This window comes from Balaenoptera physalus, assembly GCF_965194825.1.
Source record: "Balaenoptera physalus genome assembly, chromosome: 7".
In the NCBI taxonomy this organism is placed as follows: Eukaryota; Metazoa; Chordata; class Mammalia; order Artiodactyla; family Balaenopteridae; genus Balaenoptera; species Balaenoptera physalus.
Window position 1 is genome coordinate 1,037,921 of NC_138886.1, and position 17,466 is coordinate 1,055,386.

The 17,466-nt window shown below is 60.3% G+C and overlaps 1 protein-coding gene across 2 annotated transcripts; it reads left to right on the top strand.

The window, feature by feature from the left end:
* Window positions 1–2,689: 2,689 nt before the first annotated feature.
* LOC309663868 (epididymal-specific lipocalin-6-like) lies at window positions 2,690–13,726 on the top strand (the record flags this gene model as incomplete). Of its 2 annotated transcripts, XM_082468491.1 has the most annotated exons (11): window positions 2,690–2,779; window positions 2,959–3,098; window positions 7,527–7,597; window positions 8,115–8,225; window positions 8,578–8,679; window positions 8,988–9,013; window positions 11,302–11,396; window positions 11,745–11,815; window positions 12,120–12,227; window positions 13,195–13,293; window positions 13,606–13,726. In XM_082468491.1, the coding sequence occupies 11 exons, from the start codon at window positions 2,690–2,692 to the stop codon at window positions 13,632–13,634; spliced, it is 942 nt and encodes a 313-aa protein (XP_082324617.1). In that variant the 3' UTR covers window positions 13,635–13,726. The 2 variants fall into 2 exon arrangements, with proteins under 2 accessions (XP_082324617.1, XP_082324618.1); XM_082468492.1 differs by lacking the exons at window positions 2,690–2,779; window positions 2,959–3,098; window positions 7,527–7,597; window positions 8,115–8,225; window positions 8,578–8,679 and having other exon boundaries at window positions 8,709–10,501; window positions 11,257–11,396; window positions 13,195–13,686.
* Window positions 13,727–17,466: the final 3,740 nt, after the last annotated feature.

Consider the following 17,466-nt stretch of genomic DNA (forward strand, 5'->3'; position numbering starts at 1 on the left):
TTTTAATGGGGTGTTTAAGGTTACGACGTTTCCTCTGACCCTGAATTACATGGTATTTTTATTATATTTATTTTAAATAAATCCTGTAATTTCAGTTTGTATTTTTCCTTTCATCCAATAGTATTTGTTAAAATAGAAAGTTAAAAAAAATCTAGTTTTATTGTATTTTGTTATGTTTTTGGGTTTTTTTTGGCCGTGCTGCACGGCATGTGGGATCTTAGTTCCCCGACCAGGGATCAAACCCACATTCCCTGCCTTGGAAGCACAGAGTCTTAACCCCAGGACTGCCAGGGAAGTCCCAGTTTTACTGTATTTTGGTCAGAGAACGTTGTTTGTAATATTTCTACTTTGTGGAACTCATCGATGCTTTCTTTGTGACCAATCAATTTTGTGCATGTTTTACTCTCTGTTATCAAGAGTACAATTATATATTAAACCCTCAAGACCTGTCCTAGATTTTTTAGGGCTTCTTTATCCTCACCTGCAGTGGGTCCATTAGCCCTGCCTTTGTTGAAGTGGTGTGTGCACATCTGCTGTGAGTGTAATTCTGTTTGCCTTGCCTGGTAGTTTGCTCTTGGAAGTTTGATGCCAGCTTATGTCTCTCACCCTTGAAAGTGATTTGATCATTTTGCCTGGAGACCCTGAAGAATTTTTCTTTATCAGTAAAGTCTAATAGTCAAATTGTTTCCTGAACACAATTAGCTCTTACTTAATTCTTTCCTGTTTTTGCTCATTTCTGCTCTTAGTTAATTAAAAAAATTCTTCATTCAAGATGTTCCTTTAATGCCCTTCAAAGCTTCAGCATATTTAATTCCGTTTGGAACGTTATGTTACAGTTTTATTCTGCTTTCCACTCACCCCCCCTTTCCCCTCAGTGGGATTTCCATTAGAGGAAGTGTTTTCATTCTTATTTTGATTTCTTCTTCTAGGAGCAAAGTATAAAGACTACTGAAGTCTATTCATTTCCTGCATGGGGCTGGCAGTTTGGGTGACTAACAAGATTCCTAATTCATATGCATCTGCTAATGTGAGTGCAGAAAATTCTCTTTAATGGATGGCATTTTGGGTACCGGGTTGTGTGTGTGCGTGTGTGTGTGTGTGTGAAGTTTGGTTCTCTTTTGTCTTGAAGGGTCTTTGTTTGTTTATTTAAATTTTATTTATTTATTTATTTATTTATGGCTGCATTGGGTCTTCGTTGCTGCACGCGGGCTTTCTCTAGTTGCGGCGAGCGGGGTCTACCCTTTGTCCTGGTGCGCGGGCTTCTCATTGCGGTGGCTTCTCTTGTTGCGGAGCACGGGCTCCAGATGTGCGGGCTTCAGTAGTTGTGGCATACAGGCTCAGTAGTTATGGCTCGTGGGCTCTAGAGCTCTAGAGTTGTGGCATGCAGGCTCAGTAGTTGTGGTGCACGGGCTTAGTTGCTCCATGGCACGTGGTATCTTCCTGGACCAGGGCCCGAACCTGTGTCCCCTGCATTGGCAGGCGGATTCTTAACCACTGTGCCACCAGGGAAGTCCTTGAAGGTTCTTATGTTTACAGGCGTTTTTTTAACTCCTGCTACCCAGTGAGGAAAGGCACCCTTGCCCTTTCTAGCACTCCTCCCTCCCAGAAGTGACGCTTTTCTGAAGCTTCCTCCTGAGCCCGGTGCTGCCCTATGGTCCCGTCCTGGCAGCTGCTCCGTGTCCATTGGAGTTTTGCAGTCAGAGTGGCTTTCCTCTCCTGGGAAGGCCCGGCAGGACAGATGGCTTCATCTGCCCTCACCTTCCAAACCCTGCCTGTCCTGTGTCCGCAGCACCCCTGGAAGCCAACCAGCAGAGGAGTCTGGGAGCTGTGGCGTGCAGGGTCCCCCACCCCGGCAAGGCATCTTCCCAGTTACTTCCGCCTGGGTTTCGGGGCCTCAGACAGATCCTGCCGAGCCCCCTGCCCTTCATTCCCAGGCAGGGTCTCCGATGACCCAGGGCGGGCAGCCCAGGCCCAGGGAGAGCTCCCATGCGGCCTTGGGGGCCTGGCCAGGGTCATGGTGAGTAGGGGCAGGAGGCAGCAGGGTGAGGCTGCCCAGAGAGTGGGCAGGTCCAGACGGGTGGGCGGCAGGCGGAAGGAACAGGGCATTCCGCTGGGTGTTGCCATGATGGGGCAGGAGCCCGCGTCCGCAGAGCAGGAGGGTGGCTGGGCTGGGAGGAGGTGGGAGCTTTCCAAAAAACTGTGCGGGGACTTTTTGTACTTTTAAGGATGAAAACAAAAGATACGCAAAGCTGCAGCTTCTGGAGGGGCTGCTTGTTCTTGCCCCTCTCCTCAGACATGACCTTGGCCTGGGTTCAAGGGCAGGGTCCCTGGCCCGCCCAGACTGAGCCAGAGACTGTTGGCTCCTGGTGGGGGGGGGGGGGGGGGATGGTGCCGCTGAGGGCTGGATGCTCCTTCTGGAACCTTCCAAGTGAGAGAAGCGGGGATGGCACACGCTCCCCAGGGCCCACTGCCCACTCTCTGGCGTGTCTGGAGGATTAATTCCCCCGCCCCCACCACCACCCAGTACTTTTGCCACCTTGTGAGAGGAGAGGCCAGGATGGTGCCCCGGTGGTTAGCGGCCGCCCACAGCAGTGCGTTCAGAGCCATATAAACAGGCTTCCAGGGGCTGGAGGGCTCGCTCACCCTTGGGCCCCCGCGCAGGTGTGCTGGTGTGCAGAGCTCTGAGAGGATGAGGGGTGTGCTGCTAGCCGCCCTTCTGGCTTTGGTCTTGGTGCCCAGGGCCCGGGCCGCGTGGCTGGGGAGGCTGGACCCTCGGCAGGTGACAGCCCTCTTGTGCCAGCACATGCCTTGGGGCCGCACAGCCTCTGGGCTCCCCCAGTGCCAGCCCAGACCACGGGGGCTGTGGGTGGATGGGCTGACCTGCATCAGGGCCCCCAGATCAAGAGGATGGGCCAGGGCTGGAGGGACAGGCCCCCTCACCCGCTCCTCCTCCGTCAGCTCCTGGGGTCCTGGTACATTCTCGCCGTGGCCTCGGGGGAGAAGGACTTTGTGGTGGAGAAGGCCACAAAGAACATCGAGGGGGTCGTGGTGACCCTCACGCCAGAGAACACCCTGAAGATGCTGTCCTCCCGGCACAGGTGCGTGGGGCTGGGGTCTGGACGGCGGGCCCCGCCCTCACCTCCCTCCGCGCTGGGCTCTGCTCTGAGCGCCACCCTCTGCCTGGCGTCTGGGGTCTGCATCCCTGGACTGCTGGCTGGGGCACCCCTGGGTGGGACTCAGCCTTCTCCACCAGGGCCGGGCACAGCTTCTGACCGCCCCGCCTGCTGTTCCAGGCCCTTGGTTAGCTTGGCAGGGTCTCTGGTCAGCGGGAAAGGCCTCTTATTTGCTTAAGGCCCTTCTGAGCTGCTACTTAAGGTGGGTCCGTGCATCTGTGGCTTCGAGCCCCTGGTTCTCTCGGAAAATGAATCCCCCAGAAGACGTGGTCACTGAGGTCATTTATCAGACAGGACTTGTGGTGTCAGGCTGAGCCTTGGCTGATTTTGGCCAGTGGAGCAGACCCCACGCACACCTTGGGGGAAGGGATGCTGGAAGGAGGGGTCGTGCTGCTGGGGGACCTTGCTGCCTGGGACACCTGGGGGGAGCCAGGCAGGGGGCGGGGGGCATGGCGTGCTGGGGGAGGTGTCGTTCTAGCGTCCCCACCTTTCACGTGGGGAAGGCCAGGCAGTCACCAGCTGGTGGTGCACCACGGGCATTTCCACCCTGTATCTGGAGCCATCGCGCGGCCTGAGAGGAGAACTCTCTCCCCTGCTCCCCGAGGCGCCCTCACGCCCTTCAGGAGATGGCGGGGCTGCCGTCCACCTGGGCCGGCCTGGTCGAGGATGAGCAAGGACAGAGGAGGTCTGTGCTGGGGTGGGGGCCCCTCTGTGTTGGGTGGACACGGGGTCACACGTGCCCTGGGTGGCAGCCCCAAAGCCACATGGCTCGGTGAGTCCTGATGAGGCTGGTGGGAAAACAATCCGAATATGGAAACTTGGCCTCTGGAGAGCCCTGGGCCCTGTGCAACAGCCATGGACGGGGAGAGGACCACGGCGATCGCGGGGGAGGGGGGTCTCCGACACTCTTTCTGGCATCTGCTTGTGGTAGTGGCTGGTGAGTGGCCTTGCTCTGAGCCCTGTCAAGGTGCCTCTGCCTGAGGACCTCGGCCAGACCCTCTGCAGGACTCACACTCAGACCAGAGCTTACAGGACAGGCAAGCAGCCGTTTCATTTTGTCATTTAACGTGAACTTCATTTGCCAGATTTTGAACAGGAAACACATTTGCGTGTTTCAAAAAATCAGAGTGCCCTGGGAATTCCCTGGCGGTCCAGTGGTTGGCACTCGGCGCTTTCACTGCCGAGGGCATGGGTTCGATCCCTGGTTGGGGAACTAAGATTTTGTAAGCCGCGTGGCACAGCCAAAAGAAAACTCAGAATCCCCAGGGGTGGAAAGCTGGGGTCCTTCCTCCCCCACCTCAGCCAGCGGCCCCCTCCCCACAGGTGGCCCACGGTTTTGATCTGCTGCAGCTCCTCAGGGACGTGCAGGCCCACGCACGTCATTTAAACACGAGGGCCGAATGCCGTTCTGTGTCAGTCCCCGGGGTCTCTGCCCTCTTTTTTTTTTTTTTTTTTAATAAACTTATTTATTTCATTTATTTTATTTTTGGCTGCGTTGGGTCTTCGTTGCAGTGCACGGGCTTCTTATTGTGGTGTCTTCTCTTGCTGCAGAGCATGGGCTCTAGGCGCGCGGGCTTCAGTAGTTGTGGCACGCGGCCTCCGTCGTTGTGGCTCGTGGGCTCTAGAGCGCAGGCTCAGTAGTTGTGGCGCACGGGCTTAGTTGCTCCGCGGCATGTGGGATCTTCCCGGACCAGGACTCGAACCCATGTCCCCTGCATTGGCAGGCGGATTCTTAACCACTGCGTCACCAGGCAATCTGCCCTCTTTTGAAACATTTAAAATTTTATTCTCTTTTGTCTTTATTAAAGTTTTAAAAGACTGTGGTAAAATAAACATAACATAAAATTTACCATTTTAAGTGTACAGTTCAGGGGCATTAAGTCCATTCACATCGTTGTGCAACCATCACCACATCCATCTCCAGGACTTTCTTTTTTTTTTTTTTAATTAATTAATTTATTTTTGGCTGCGTCAGGTCTTTGTTGCGGCACGCGGGACTCTTCGTTGAGGCACGTGGGCTTAGTTGCCCTGCGGCATGTGGGATCTTAGTTCCCCGACCAGGGATCGAACCCGCGTCCCCTGCATTGGGAGGTAGATTCTTAACCAGTGGGCCACCAGGGAAGTCCCTCCAGGACCTTCTCATCTTCCTAAACTGAAGCTCTGTCCCCACTAAATACTCACTCCTCCTCCCCTCCCCCAGCCCCAGGCCCTACCACCTACTTCCTGTGGATTTGACTTTTCTAGGGCCTCACCTGGGGGAGTCCTACATTTGTCTTGCATCTGACTTATTTCACGAAACATAACGGACTCCAGGTTCATCCAGTTTGCAGCCTGTGTCGGAATTTCCTCCTTTTTTAAGGCTGAGAAATATCCTGTCGTGTGGATGGACCACATCTTGTTTCCGTTCATCTGTCAGTGGACACTTGGGCTGCTTCCAGCTTTTGGCTATTGTGAATAACACGGCTGTAAACACGGGTGTGCAAATCTCTCTTTGAGATCCTGCTTTCAACTCTTTTGGGGACACACCCAGGTGTGGGATTGTTGGGTCATATGGTGACTCTATGTGACAGTTTTTGAGGAACTATTTTTTATAGCTGGGTAATGCTCTACCGGGCTGTCTTCCAGGGCTCTGCTGATGGGCAGACAGTGGTCTCCAGTCTTTTGCAACTGGAAACACACTTTGGGGCGTGGACGCTGGTGAACTGGCCTCAGAGGGATAAATCCCTAGGAGCCGAAGTGCATCTGTCCTTCTGGAGAGGTTGCTCCATGTCACATGAGGCAGGTCCCCCGAGCTGGTGCCAGCACCGGGCGTTTGCTCCCTCTGTGCTCTGATAGGCGACAAACTGCCCCACGTTAGTTTTTGCTTCTTCCTCTGATCACGAGGGAGTGAGACATCTCGGTACCTGTTCCTTCTGTGTTTCCTTCCCAGCCCAACGTCTGTTCATATCTTTTGCATATTTTTCCCTCGGGTGGGTTATTATTGACTTGCAAGAACCCTTAAGTATTAGGGATTTTAGCCATGTTTGCGATAAAGTTAGATGCAAATATATTTCCCAGTTTGTCATTTTTCTTATACCACCGAGGAGTTGTTGATAGGAAGGGCTCTTTTAGTTTTTGTGCAGGTGTAAACGCCTGGCTTCTTTCAGGGCTTCTGGGTTTTGTGTTCAGAAGCCTTTCTGTCTCCCTGGAGCTGAGAGGGCCTCTGACCTCTGACCTGCTCGGGGCTGAGCCTGGGGATGCGCGAGCTGTGACCCTCGCTGGAGGGCCCAGTTGCCCAGCTCCACTCACCCAGTGGTCCCTCTTCCTCCACTGACTGAGATGCTACTTTGTCTCGCGCTAACCTCCTCTGCGTTTTGCTTTATTTTCGGGCTTTCTATTCTGTTCCTTTGATTTGTCTATTTCTGTGCCAAGTCCCACTGTTTTCCTTCTCGGGGCCCCACAATACGCCTTGTCAGTTTACTGGCTTGTTTTTGCTGGTTACACTTCCTTTCAGGCTTTTCCTCGCTATTCCTGTGTCTTGCACGGAACTGGGCCGTGAGCTGATCTTGCTGTGCTTACAGAAGTGGGTCTGCTCATTCTACAGACTGGCGGCTTAGGGAATTTGGCCCCTTTTGGTGTTGAGTCTCTTCATCCAAAACTGCAGACCTGGGGCTTCCCTGGTGGCACAGTAGTTAAGAATCCGCCTGCCAATGCAGGGGACACGGGTTCGAGTCCTGGTCCGGGAAGAGCCCACATGCCTCAGAGCAACTAAGCCCGTAAGCCACAACTACTGAGCCTGTGCTCTAGAGCCCGCGAGCCACAACTACGGAGCCCGTGTGCCACAACTACTGAAGCCCGCACGCCTAGAGCCCGTGCTCTGCAACAAGAGAAGCCACCACAATGAGAAGCCTGCGCACCACAACGAAGAGTAGCCCCCACTTGACGCAACTAGAGAAAGCCCACATGTAGCAACGATAGACCCAACCCAGCCAAAAATTTTTAAAATTAATTAATTAATTAACAACAACAACAACAAAACAAAACAAAACTGCAGACCCCCTGTTTGTCTCATGCTCCTTTTGTGCCCTCAGCAGCAATACAAAACTTCTAAGTTTTCTCTGTGCGGATCTGGCAGAGCGGGTCTCTGGGGAGGTGACGGAGCAGATTCACATCCTGCAGGTCCCAAGCCGGCCCGTTTCCCTGACGGGTTCGCTTTGGTCAAGAGCAGGGTTTCTGGGTAACTTGGGCCACCGAGGGGGAGGCAGAATCCCCCCTGCAGCCACGCTGGCCCCTGGCCGGGTCTGGGTGGCCAAACCTGTCTTCTCTTGCCCTGCATACAGACCCTGGGTGATGACAGACCCTTTTCTTTTCCAGGCTGGAGAGATGCCACCTGCATGCTGTGGAACTGGTGAAACAAGGTTCCAGATGGGTGTTCGGGAATCCCTGTAAGGATGACGGCCACGGTGGTCCTTCCGGGCAGTGTGGGCGGCTCCATTTCCCTGACCGTCCTCGGGGCCGGGTTCTGCCCCTGGCAGCCCTGGGCCGCCTGCCCCTGCAGGCAGGGTCAGCACGCAGGAAGGGAAGGGGAGGGGGCGACGCCACCCCAGGCTTCAGTGGCGCTCTCCCCCGGGAAGTGAAAGGTCCTCATTTTGTGAGAGGTTTGGTGCCAGTCCTGAGGACAGAGGACTCGACTGTGTCAGGCAGGCTCAGCTGGGACCCCAGGCCTCCCACTGTAGTGCGCGGGGGTGGGGCGGCTGGCACTCTTGCCCCGTGGGCACAGGGTCGTGGGAGGACGCCCCAGGAGGAGCTGGGACTCGCCTGCTGTCCATCAGCCACGGCAAGCCTCTGTGTGCCGGAGCCGGGTGGGGGTCAGGGACCGGGGGGACAGAGCTGGGCGGCTCTCGGCCTGCTGGGGGGCCCCCCACGAGGTCTGACCCCACCCCGGCGGCACCTGTCTCCCAGCCCTGGGTGTGCTGGAGTACCGGGTGCTGGGCACCAACTTCAGGGACTACGCCATAGTGCTCACGCAGCTGGAGCTCCAGGACGAGGCCTTCAGCACCGTGGAGCTGTACAGTGAGTGCGGCCGCGGGCGCGGTGGCCTCCCTGCCGGGCTGGGCCTCCGTCCTCCCAGGGTCCCGGCCTTGAAAGAGCCCAGCGGGCTGGCGGCCGCTCTGCTCCTCACTCATCCCTGCATGAAGTCCCCACCGGGGCCCCGAGCCTTCCTTCCCTGCCGCCCCCTCCCCGCACTTGTCCTCCGTGGGAGACGTGACCCTGCCTGGAGGGAGGGACGGGGTGGGAGCTGCACGTGGTAAAGGGCCTTGGGGTCAGAAGAGCGCAGGGTCCCAGGCGTCTGTCTGATTCCTGCTGCGGACCCCCTGCCCGCCCCCGTCCCCCAGCCCGGCTCTCGGGGGCACCTCCCCTGCAGGCCGGACGGAGCTGGCCAGCCAGGAGGCCATGGGCCTCTTCACCAAGTGCAGCAGGAGCCTGGGCTTCCGGTCCCAGCAGCAGGCCAAGCTGCAGAAGGACCGTGAGTGTCGCCGTGCCTGACGCCACCGTGCGCTGAGGGGCACGGACCGTGGGGCCATTGGCTGGCTTCCGCTGCGCTGGGGGACCCTCCAGGCCTCAGGGAGTCAGGCAGGGCTCGGGGGTCTTCAAGGAGTCACCTAGTCCCCGCCCAAAGTCAGACCTGTGGGGACGGCCCCCGTCTGGGGGGTGGGGGGCTGTGTGCAGGGGCCGGCAGGGCCCCGGGTGCTCTGCGGCCACAGTCTGTCCCAGGTGCCCGGCTGGGCAGGGAGCCCCGCCCCGTCCTCACCACCGTCTCGCTTTCTCCCCCAGTCACCTGTGCACACAAGGTCTTCCAGGTAAGCGGCCTTCCCGAGTGAGCGTCCCTGAGCTCCTGTGTGGTGGGAGGAGTCTGGGGGCCCTGGGGGCCCCTCCATCCCAGTGGCTCTACCGCCGCCGTGCAGGGCTGGGGGCTTGGGGGAGCTGCTGCCTCTCCGGGCGAGCCCGGGGTCCCCCAATGTTCCTCTTGGTTTCCAGTGAATGCTGCAGCCCCCAGGGGACCGGAGGAGGTTGGCCAGACGCCACCCTCCCTGCTCAGCCTCCCGGGTGCTGGGCTTTGGGCCAGCTGCTCCCAGGGGCTCTCGATGCAGATTCAAATAAAGCGGTTCCACAAACCTGTGCCATGCCTCTCGCCTGTGTCCAAGCAGGGCCCTGGGCTGAGAGCAGACAGAAGAGCCGACAGGGAGCTGCCTCCTCGGGGCCGGGGGGCTGCAGGGAGAGGAGGCTGGGCGGGGTGGGCTTGTCAAGGGCTGAGCACAGAGCACAGAACACAGAGCCAGCCTGGGGACGTGAGTGCAGGCCTGCCGCCCCGTCCCTCCCCAGGGTCCCTCTGGCCCGGAGGTGGGAGCTGGGCTGGAGGCAGCTGCTCCTCCCGCAGGGCTCACGACGGCCCTGGGCAGGCAGGAGGCTGGTCCGCTCAATTTGGAGGAAGACCCTGTGATCTGGATGAAGTGTGGGCAGGGCGCTGGGCTGGGATGCCCAGGGTGTGAAAGATTGGCTTTTCCTGGCTGGAGCTCTCGGATGGGGGTGGGGGGGAGCAGGGACCCCAGAGGGCTCGAGCCTGTCGGTCCTCCTGTGTCCTGGAGTCCTGGCAGAGCACAAGCCGTCAGGGGAGGGGGGCTGGGAGCAGGGTGGGGACTGCCCCTCACTTGAGGTGAGATCAGGTGCACACAGGCTGCCACGCTCTTCACACACACGCACGTGCACATATGCAAACACGTCAGTACCTGCTAAGGGCATCGAGAAGGCAGCCCCCGCGTCAGCGCCGGCACCATCTGAGCCACGTCTTCACGTTCTTCACTTTCGTCCCTGTGAAGTGACTCAATGACACGTTCCGACCTTTGCCTCTGTCCCCGGGGGGCTAGGACAGGAGGCCCAGGAGCCTCCCTGCCAGGTGCAATGGCTCCAGGGGACGTGTGGTGACCGGAAGCCCAGGAGGTGACCTCGGGAACATCATGGTCTCTGTCTTTGGGGCATCCCGGGGCAGCAGCTGTGCCGCTCCGAGGGCCGAGGGTAGGGCTGGCCCTCTGTGCGGGGAGGGAGGGCCCCAAGCTCCCTCCCCGCCATTGGCCCACCAGGCTGGCTCGCGGCTGCAGGCTGGCCGGACACCCACGCAGGGCTGGTGGCCTGGGACATTTAAGCGCGGCGTCCGGCGGGCGGCTGGGGGGAGGGCCAGGATGGGTCCAGGCTGGCTGTTGCCCGTGCTGGTCCTGGTGCCAGAGCTGCCTGGGGGGTCCCTGGCGCAGAAGCAGCTCCCCAGGGAGTCTCAAAACCTCAACTGGGGCAAGGTGAGTCTCGTGCCCCCAGCCCACTGGCCGGGCGCCGGGGCCAAGGAGGGCAGGGGCAGCAGGAAGAGGGGTCCCTGGAAATCTTCGCAGAGCCACCGGAATCCGCTGGACGGGCTTTCAGGGGGCTCTGGCACAGGCTTCTGCTGGCCCCATGGGGCAGCCGATGGCCTCTTTTGGGGACAGGCTGGGGCTTCAAAACTCAGCTGATGGCCGTGGGCCACACGCCAGGAGCCCCGAGGAGGGGCCGTAGCAGAGGCCCCCAGACAGGCGTGGCCTGAGGCGGCCCGGAGGTGCCAGGTGGGCAGAAGGGAGGCAGCACGAGCAGGACATGTCCTGGAATAATGAGGCCGCTGGCCGGGTGGAAGGTTCCTGTGGGGGCGGCTATGGGCACAGGCTGAGCAGACTGGGGGGCGTCTGGGAGGGGCTTTGCTGCAGGGAGAGCAGTGGGACGGGGTGCAGGGGCCAGCTGGGAGGGAAGGGGCCCCCACGAGGCCCACGTGGGCAGGAAGCTCTGACAGCCGGTGCCCAGGGCCCTGCCTGGTGCCGCTTCGGGCCTTAGAGCAGCCGGGCATCTGCATCCTCAGCCTGGGGTGGCAGCGGGGGCCCCAAGGCAGGGGCCGTGCCAGCCTGTGGGTGCTAGACGTGCCCTGGGCCTCAGGCTAGGGTCACCTGTCCTGTGGGTTCTCTGGGACCTGGGTTGGGGGCCGAACCCGTGTGGCAGCCCAGACCCCGTGCCCCCAGCACCCTCTCCACAGTTTTCAGGGTTCTGGTACATCCTTGCCATCGCCTCTGACACCCAGGGGTTATTGCCGGCCAGAGACAAGAGGAAGCTGGGGGCGTCTGTAGTGAAGGTTCACAAAATGGGCCAGCTGAAGGTGGTCCTCGTCTTTAACCGGTGAGTGGACCAGGGCAGGGGTCCCAGCACATCCTTTGCAGACCCCTGAGCCCAGGGAGGGGAAAGGGAGCCGGGGGGTGGGGGCGGGGACCAGGCCCGTGGGTCAGTCTGGAAATCCCACAAGGACTGTCCCCAAAACCCCAATACCCATCACTCTCTGCCCCTACAACTCAAACGGCTGCTTTTGGGAGAGGCTCCCGCAGTCCACCAGGGGCTCAGCGGGCAGAGGGTGTTTGGAGTAATTCCCCTGAGCTGTGGGACCGGCCCGGGTCCACGCTCGAAAGTCCCAGGGCAGCAGAGCCCAGAAGGGGCTCCCTGGCCCTGAGCTCACAGCCCACCTCCCCCCAGGTCACAGGGGTGCCAGGCACACTCGCTGATCCTGCGGAAAGACAGGAAGAGGGCTGTGTTCAGGAACACCTGTGCGTAACCGCTGGGCCCTCGGGAGAGCAGGGGGAGGGGTGGCCAGGGCTTCCTGGGCTACCGACTGCACTGGCCCCAGCTGTCCTCCCCCGAGAACGTGGGCCGGTGGGGATGAACGCCCAGGACCCGCAGTCAGGCCACCGTGGCCCAGAGCCGACGTGGCAGGCGTGTGCCCGGGGGCCTGGGTGGAGGGGACGCTGCGGCCCTTCCAGACGCCCCCGCCGTGCAGGCGGACGGGGTCAGGGGGTCGGGGCCCACCGTCCAGACGCGAGCAGGCGACTCCGTGCTTCTCTTCCCATCCAGTGAAGGGGGTGGCGGGCTTCCACGTGCTGACCACTGACTACAGCGACAGCGTGGTCTACCTGCGCCTGCGCCGGGCGGGCCAGACCACCAACACCCTGCTGCTCCTCAGTGAGTCCAGCGGCCTGGCGTGCGGGGCAGAGGGTGGGGGCCGGGCGGGCGCCGTGACGGACACCCAGACCAGCGGCCACACGACGGGCACTCACCCCTCAGTCCAGGGTGCCAGCCTGTGGGGTCTGGTGGTTTGCAGACGGCCGCCTTCTCGCTGTGTCCTCGCACAGGGGTTGAGGCGGTGCTCTGGTCTCGTCCTCTTCTCGTAAGGGCACCACTTCCATCATGAGGGCCCCACGCTCACGACCTCAGCTACCCCGATCACCTCCCAAGGCCTCCTATGACCACCCCGTTGGGGACTCGACACGTGAATTTGGGGGACACACACACGTAGCCCACAGTGGTCGGTCACGGCCCGTGGGGTGCGGCCTGGCAGGAGGGGTGAAGTGGGGAGGTAGGGCTGGCCGACGATGCGAGCAGAGGGAGGGAGGGAGGGTGGGCAGAGCGCGGGACCCTTTGCGTGGAGACCACGCGGGAGGGTCTGGGAGGTACCCTCAGGGGCAAGTGGGGAGGCCATTGCAGAGGGGGGTCAGAAAGCCAGAGGCCGGGAGGGGGCGGGCTGTCCATGTGGATGCAGAGGCCCCCAGGCTGACAGCAGGATTGCGGGGCAGGAGGTGAACCAGGAAGAGGTTCTGCCCCGGGTTGGGTGGGTGGTACACAGAGGGCGGGAGGGGGTCCTGGGGCGTTTCCGTCGGGGTGGGCCCGTCCAGGGATGCAGCGGGAGGGGCAGCGGCCAGACTGGCCAGAAGGAACTAGAGGGCCCTGCGTGGTGACCCTGCGTGGTGACCCCACCTCCCAAGGCTCTCTGGGGACCCGCCCTGGCCGACGCTTCCTGTCACCCACCAGTAGCCGCCTGCCCCTGAGCGCACGCACCTTGCTTGTCTGTCCCGAAGCCGGGGGCGTTCCCGTGCTGGGGGGCAGGTGCAACCTCGCACAGCTGATGCCACGACTCTGCTTCCCACCGCAGGCAGACAGAGCACGGCCAGCTTCCTGAGTATGAGAAAGTTCATAGACGTGTGTGAGGCTTTGGAGCTCACCCGCAGTGTGACAGTTCTCCCGAAAGATGGTAAAGTGCGGCCGCAAGCGCTCGGGCTCGGGCAGCACCGCTCCGGCCCCATGCCCGTCCTGCTGGGGCGCTGACTCCCGTGGGGGACGGAGAGGTGGAGCGGTGACAAGGGCACTTGTTAAAGATCTGAAGCCACCTTGAAGGCACGGCCACGTGTGCGAGCCCGCGGCACCCAGAGCACAAATGCTGCCTTGGCCAGGTCTCTGCCGTGTGGCTGGGCGCCGGGGCTGCACGGCTTTGCCCTCTGCGGTGCCCGAGGCCCCCGGGAGAGCCAGCCCTCCACCCCCTCACTGCCTCTTTCCTCTTCCGCAGCTTCCTGTGCACACACCATCCTGCCATGAGAGAGAGCTGCCACCCACCTGCTCTTCCCTTTGAGGCTCGACTTGTGGTCCACCTAGACCGCAGGAGTGTTGTTCCAAATTGCAGGCCTTCACATCCAACTGGTTGTTGAGAGGGGTTTGGGGACCCCAGGCCTCTGATGGTGTGGAACCCGGGGCCCGTGGCTGTAGCCCAGCAGGGTCCTTTACGATCACTGAGGGATGGGGTGAGGGGCACATGCTGACCGGGCGGGGGGTGAGAAGCCAGACCCCTTCAGCCTGTGTCCTCTGGATTACGTGGCAAAAAAGATGCGGCTGGGCCTTTTCTGCTGCAAAATAGACCACAGGTCCCGTGTAATGTGCCACGTGCTTTCTCTGCAGTGAGTCTCCGCCACCGTCCTCCGCGTCCCGTGACACCCTACACTGTCTCAGGAAGCCGTGCGCTTATACGCACCACATGCATGTTGCGGGCATCGTGCTGGCTGCTGGGGAGAGAGCAGTGGGCCCACGGGCAGCCGTGGTTCTCTCTTTAGGAGAGGCGGATGCGGACTCAGGCACCCAAGCACACAGTCACAGACCCTCAGGAATACGTCCAGAGGTGCCAAGTGCGCACCACGGCGGGCCTGGCTCATTCCAGGTCGGGAGGAGGGATCAGGGAGGGCTTCTTGGAGGAAGTGACGTTTGAGCTGAGAAAGGAAAGACGGTGCGGGTTGAGAAAGTTATGGTGAGGCTGGGAGGGAGCAGGCCCTCCCTGGAAGAGGAAACAGTCTGAAAAAGCCCAGAGTGGTGGAGATGGAGGGGAGGGCGTGGGTGCAGGGCCGGGGCCAAGCTTGGAGCAGCTCGGGGATGCCCAGATGCAGGTGTCCTGAGGGAGTGGGAGTCTAGAGCAGAGGTCAAGGTGGGAGACAGATATTTTGGAGTGACTGATATTTATTTGGTGACGGAGGTTGCACATGGATGAGATCACCTAAGGAGAAAACAACAGGATTGAATCAGTCAGCTCCTGCTGCTTAACAAACAACCACACAAATGTATTTTTATTTTTATTTTTATTTTTTTGGCCACACCACATGGCTTGTGGACTCTTAGTTCCCCAACCAGGGATTGAACCCGGGATTCACCTGGGCAGTGAAAGTGCCACGTCCTAACCACTGGTCCTAACCACCTGGGCAGTGAAAGTGCCGAGTCCTGACCACTGGACCACCAGGGAACGCCCCCCTACAAATGCATTTAGCTTCCCTGCCTGGGGCTCAGCTTGGGATTGGCTGATGTAGGCTGGGCTCAGCTGTGGAGCTCAGCTGTATTTGTTCTGGCAGTTTTGGGTCGGCGGGAGGTGGGTTGATTTGGGCCGGCTCTGCTCCCCTTGTGCTTCAGCTGTGGCACTTGTCTCGTGGCCGTGACGGAGGCACACAGGCCGGGAAGGAACAGGGGCCCTTTGAAGGCTCAGAACGGGCACAGCGTCACTTTGCCTCATCCTCTGAGTCGCTGCCTGGTCCTCGCTTCGGCCACAACAGCTCACGTCAGGGGTCTTCATCCCACCTTGCGTCTCAGGTCCCCCGAGTCTCCTGTAACCGGGGCGCTGGAACGTGGACCCCTGTGGTCTGCGTCCTGCAGGGGCTCCGCTACATCACACACCTTCCAGCTAAACGAGAAGTGGCCCCAGCCCGGGGGTCAGCATCCCCAGTGGACCAAGAGCGGATGGCGGCCCGGGAGCTCCCGTCCAGAAAGGAGGAGGGGCGGCCCCCTCTGGGGGCGGTGTCCCTGAAGCACTGGCTCTGCGGCTCCGGTGTGTTGTCCTCTTGGCTCTGTCCTCTGAGACGCTTCCGTTTCACATGTTCACTTGCTCCGGCCACGTCTGAAGGAGGCGTCGGGACACACGCCATGTGTGCAAGGCGCTCAGCCCGTCTCCTGCCTGGAGAAGTCGCCCCGCGGCAGCCGCACCCCCATCTCAGCCACGCGGGGCTTCCGACACTTGGAGGGTTTTCTGTACATTTGACTCCAATGTACTCCAGGTGCTCAGGGCCACACCCAGGGTCCCTTAGGAAACATGCCTCTTTCTCCAGGTTTGATGATTAGAATTTGGGGGCTCTCAGCCTCGAGCATCCTAGAGGCCCTTGTGTGCACCTCGAGGACCTCCCTGGCACCTTAATTCTTCCAGAGGTCCAACAAAAACATCGCACCCCAATCTTGATTTGGTCTGTACCCTGAGGACGTGTCTCACTGCGGCGCCAGGATTGAGTTTCGTTGCCTGTCTGCACTTTAACAGCCATGTCCTAGATTTGATCCCCGGTCAACCTCAACCCTCCCATGGGGCTTACTCTGGGATGAGAGCCCCTCAGATCCTGGAGGACCCCTGCCCACCCTTCCCATGTGGGGCTGATTCCTCTGGGCGTCTCCATGAGGGCACATGTGAGCGCGTGCACACACACACACACACACACACACACTCACACACTGACTGTCCTGCCGGGGGTCAGAGGGGAGTGCACACGGGGGAGGAACAAGGGGTGAGAAGGAGGGGTTTGGGGGCAGCTCTGCCACGGGGCGGGGATGATGACCCCCTGGCAGCATGCCCGGCCCATAGCACGGGGAGGGGAGAGATGCCAGGCTGATGGAAGCGGTGCCCAGGGGGCTGCCTGGCCTGGGCCATCGCTAGAGCTGCCTGGAGAAGACAGGGTCTGGGCCCTGTGTCCACTACTCTGGGCACCGGGCACTAGGATGAGACCCCCTCCCTACTGTGGAGGGGCTACAGGACAGGAGGCCTCAGCTTACTTCTCTGTAAAGTGGGTGCACAGACGGGGTGATCCCTAAGGTCGCATAAGCTTGCAGAGGAGTCTGCTGGCCTTGGTTCTCCATCCCTGACCCACTGTGCTCTGAGTCCTTGGAAAGTGCTTTCTACCCCCTGAGGCCCTTCTGAGCAGGGGACAGCCTGGGGACTTGGGGGACTGGGGACGTGGGGTGCAGAAGGTGGCAGAGACTGGACCACTCATCGGGGACCAGGGGCAAGACCCTCCTTGTTGGCGCCTGGGGGGTCCTCATTTAGAAGTGGGTGGAGTCACTGCCCTGGTTGGGATGAGGAGGCCTCCGGAGTGAACTGGACACCAGGACAGTGGAGGGAACGAGGGGAGCAAGAGAGGCTCTGAGGTCCCTCTCGTCCCCCAGGAGCCGGCAGGTCCTGCTCCTTTGCCCCCTCGGCCCTGGTGGAACCACTGCCTTGAGGACCCCCAACAAGTTCTGTGGTTAGTTTTCTGGTCTCCTGCCTGGGGCTGCAGTTCCGGGGCTTACCACCAGGGGGCGGGCTGTGCACACTCTACTGGATGGAGCAACTGGAGCAGGGAAGGGACACCCGGGGTCATTCTGGGCGTCCCCCTGCCGCGGATCCAACAGGCACCTTTTATTGTTAGCCTCCAGGCCCACACACAGTGGGAGCTGCTCAGAGGCGGGAGGGGGCTCTGAGACCCCCTATAGATCATTCAGCTACTGTCCCCCCTGCACTCACCCTGAGCAGGGGCTGTGTTAGGCCCGGGGGCGGTGCTGACATGACAGGTGGTCCCTGCCCTGCAGGAGCTCACGGCCTGGAGGGGCAGATAAAGCAAATCCACGTGAGAGAGAAGAGCAAGTGCTCTAGGGAAATGAGTCAGGGCCCCGGAGGAAGGGCCGGGAGCCCCTGGGGGTCTAAAAGGCTCCCTGGTGACATTGATGCCAGGACCAGAAAGACAAGAGCAGCCAGCCCTGCACACTCTGTGAGCAGTGAGTTGGGCGAGGAGCTCAAAGGTGCAGAGACTCGGAGGCAGAAGAGAATTTGGCCGGAGAGCAGGTGAGACAGGAGCCAGTGTGGCTGGAGAGAGCGGGGAGG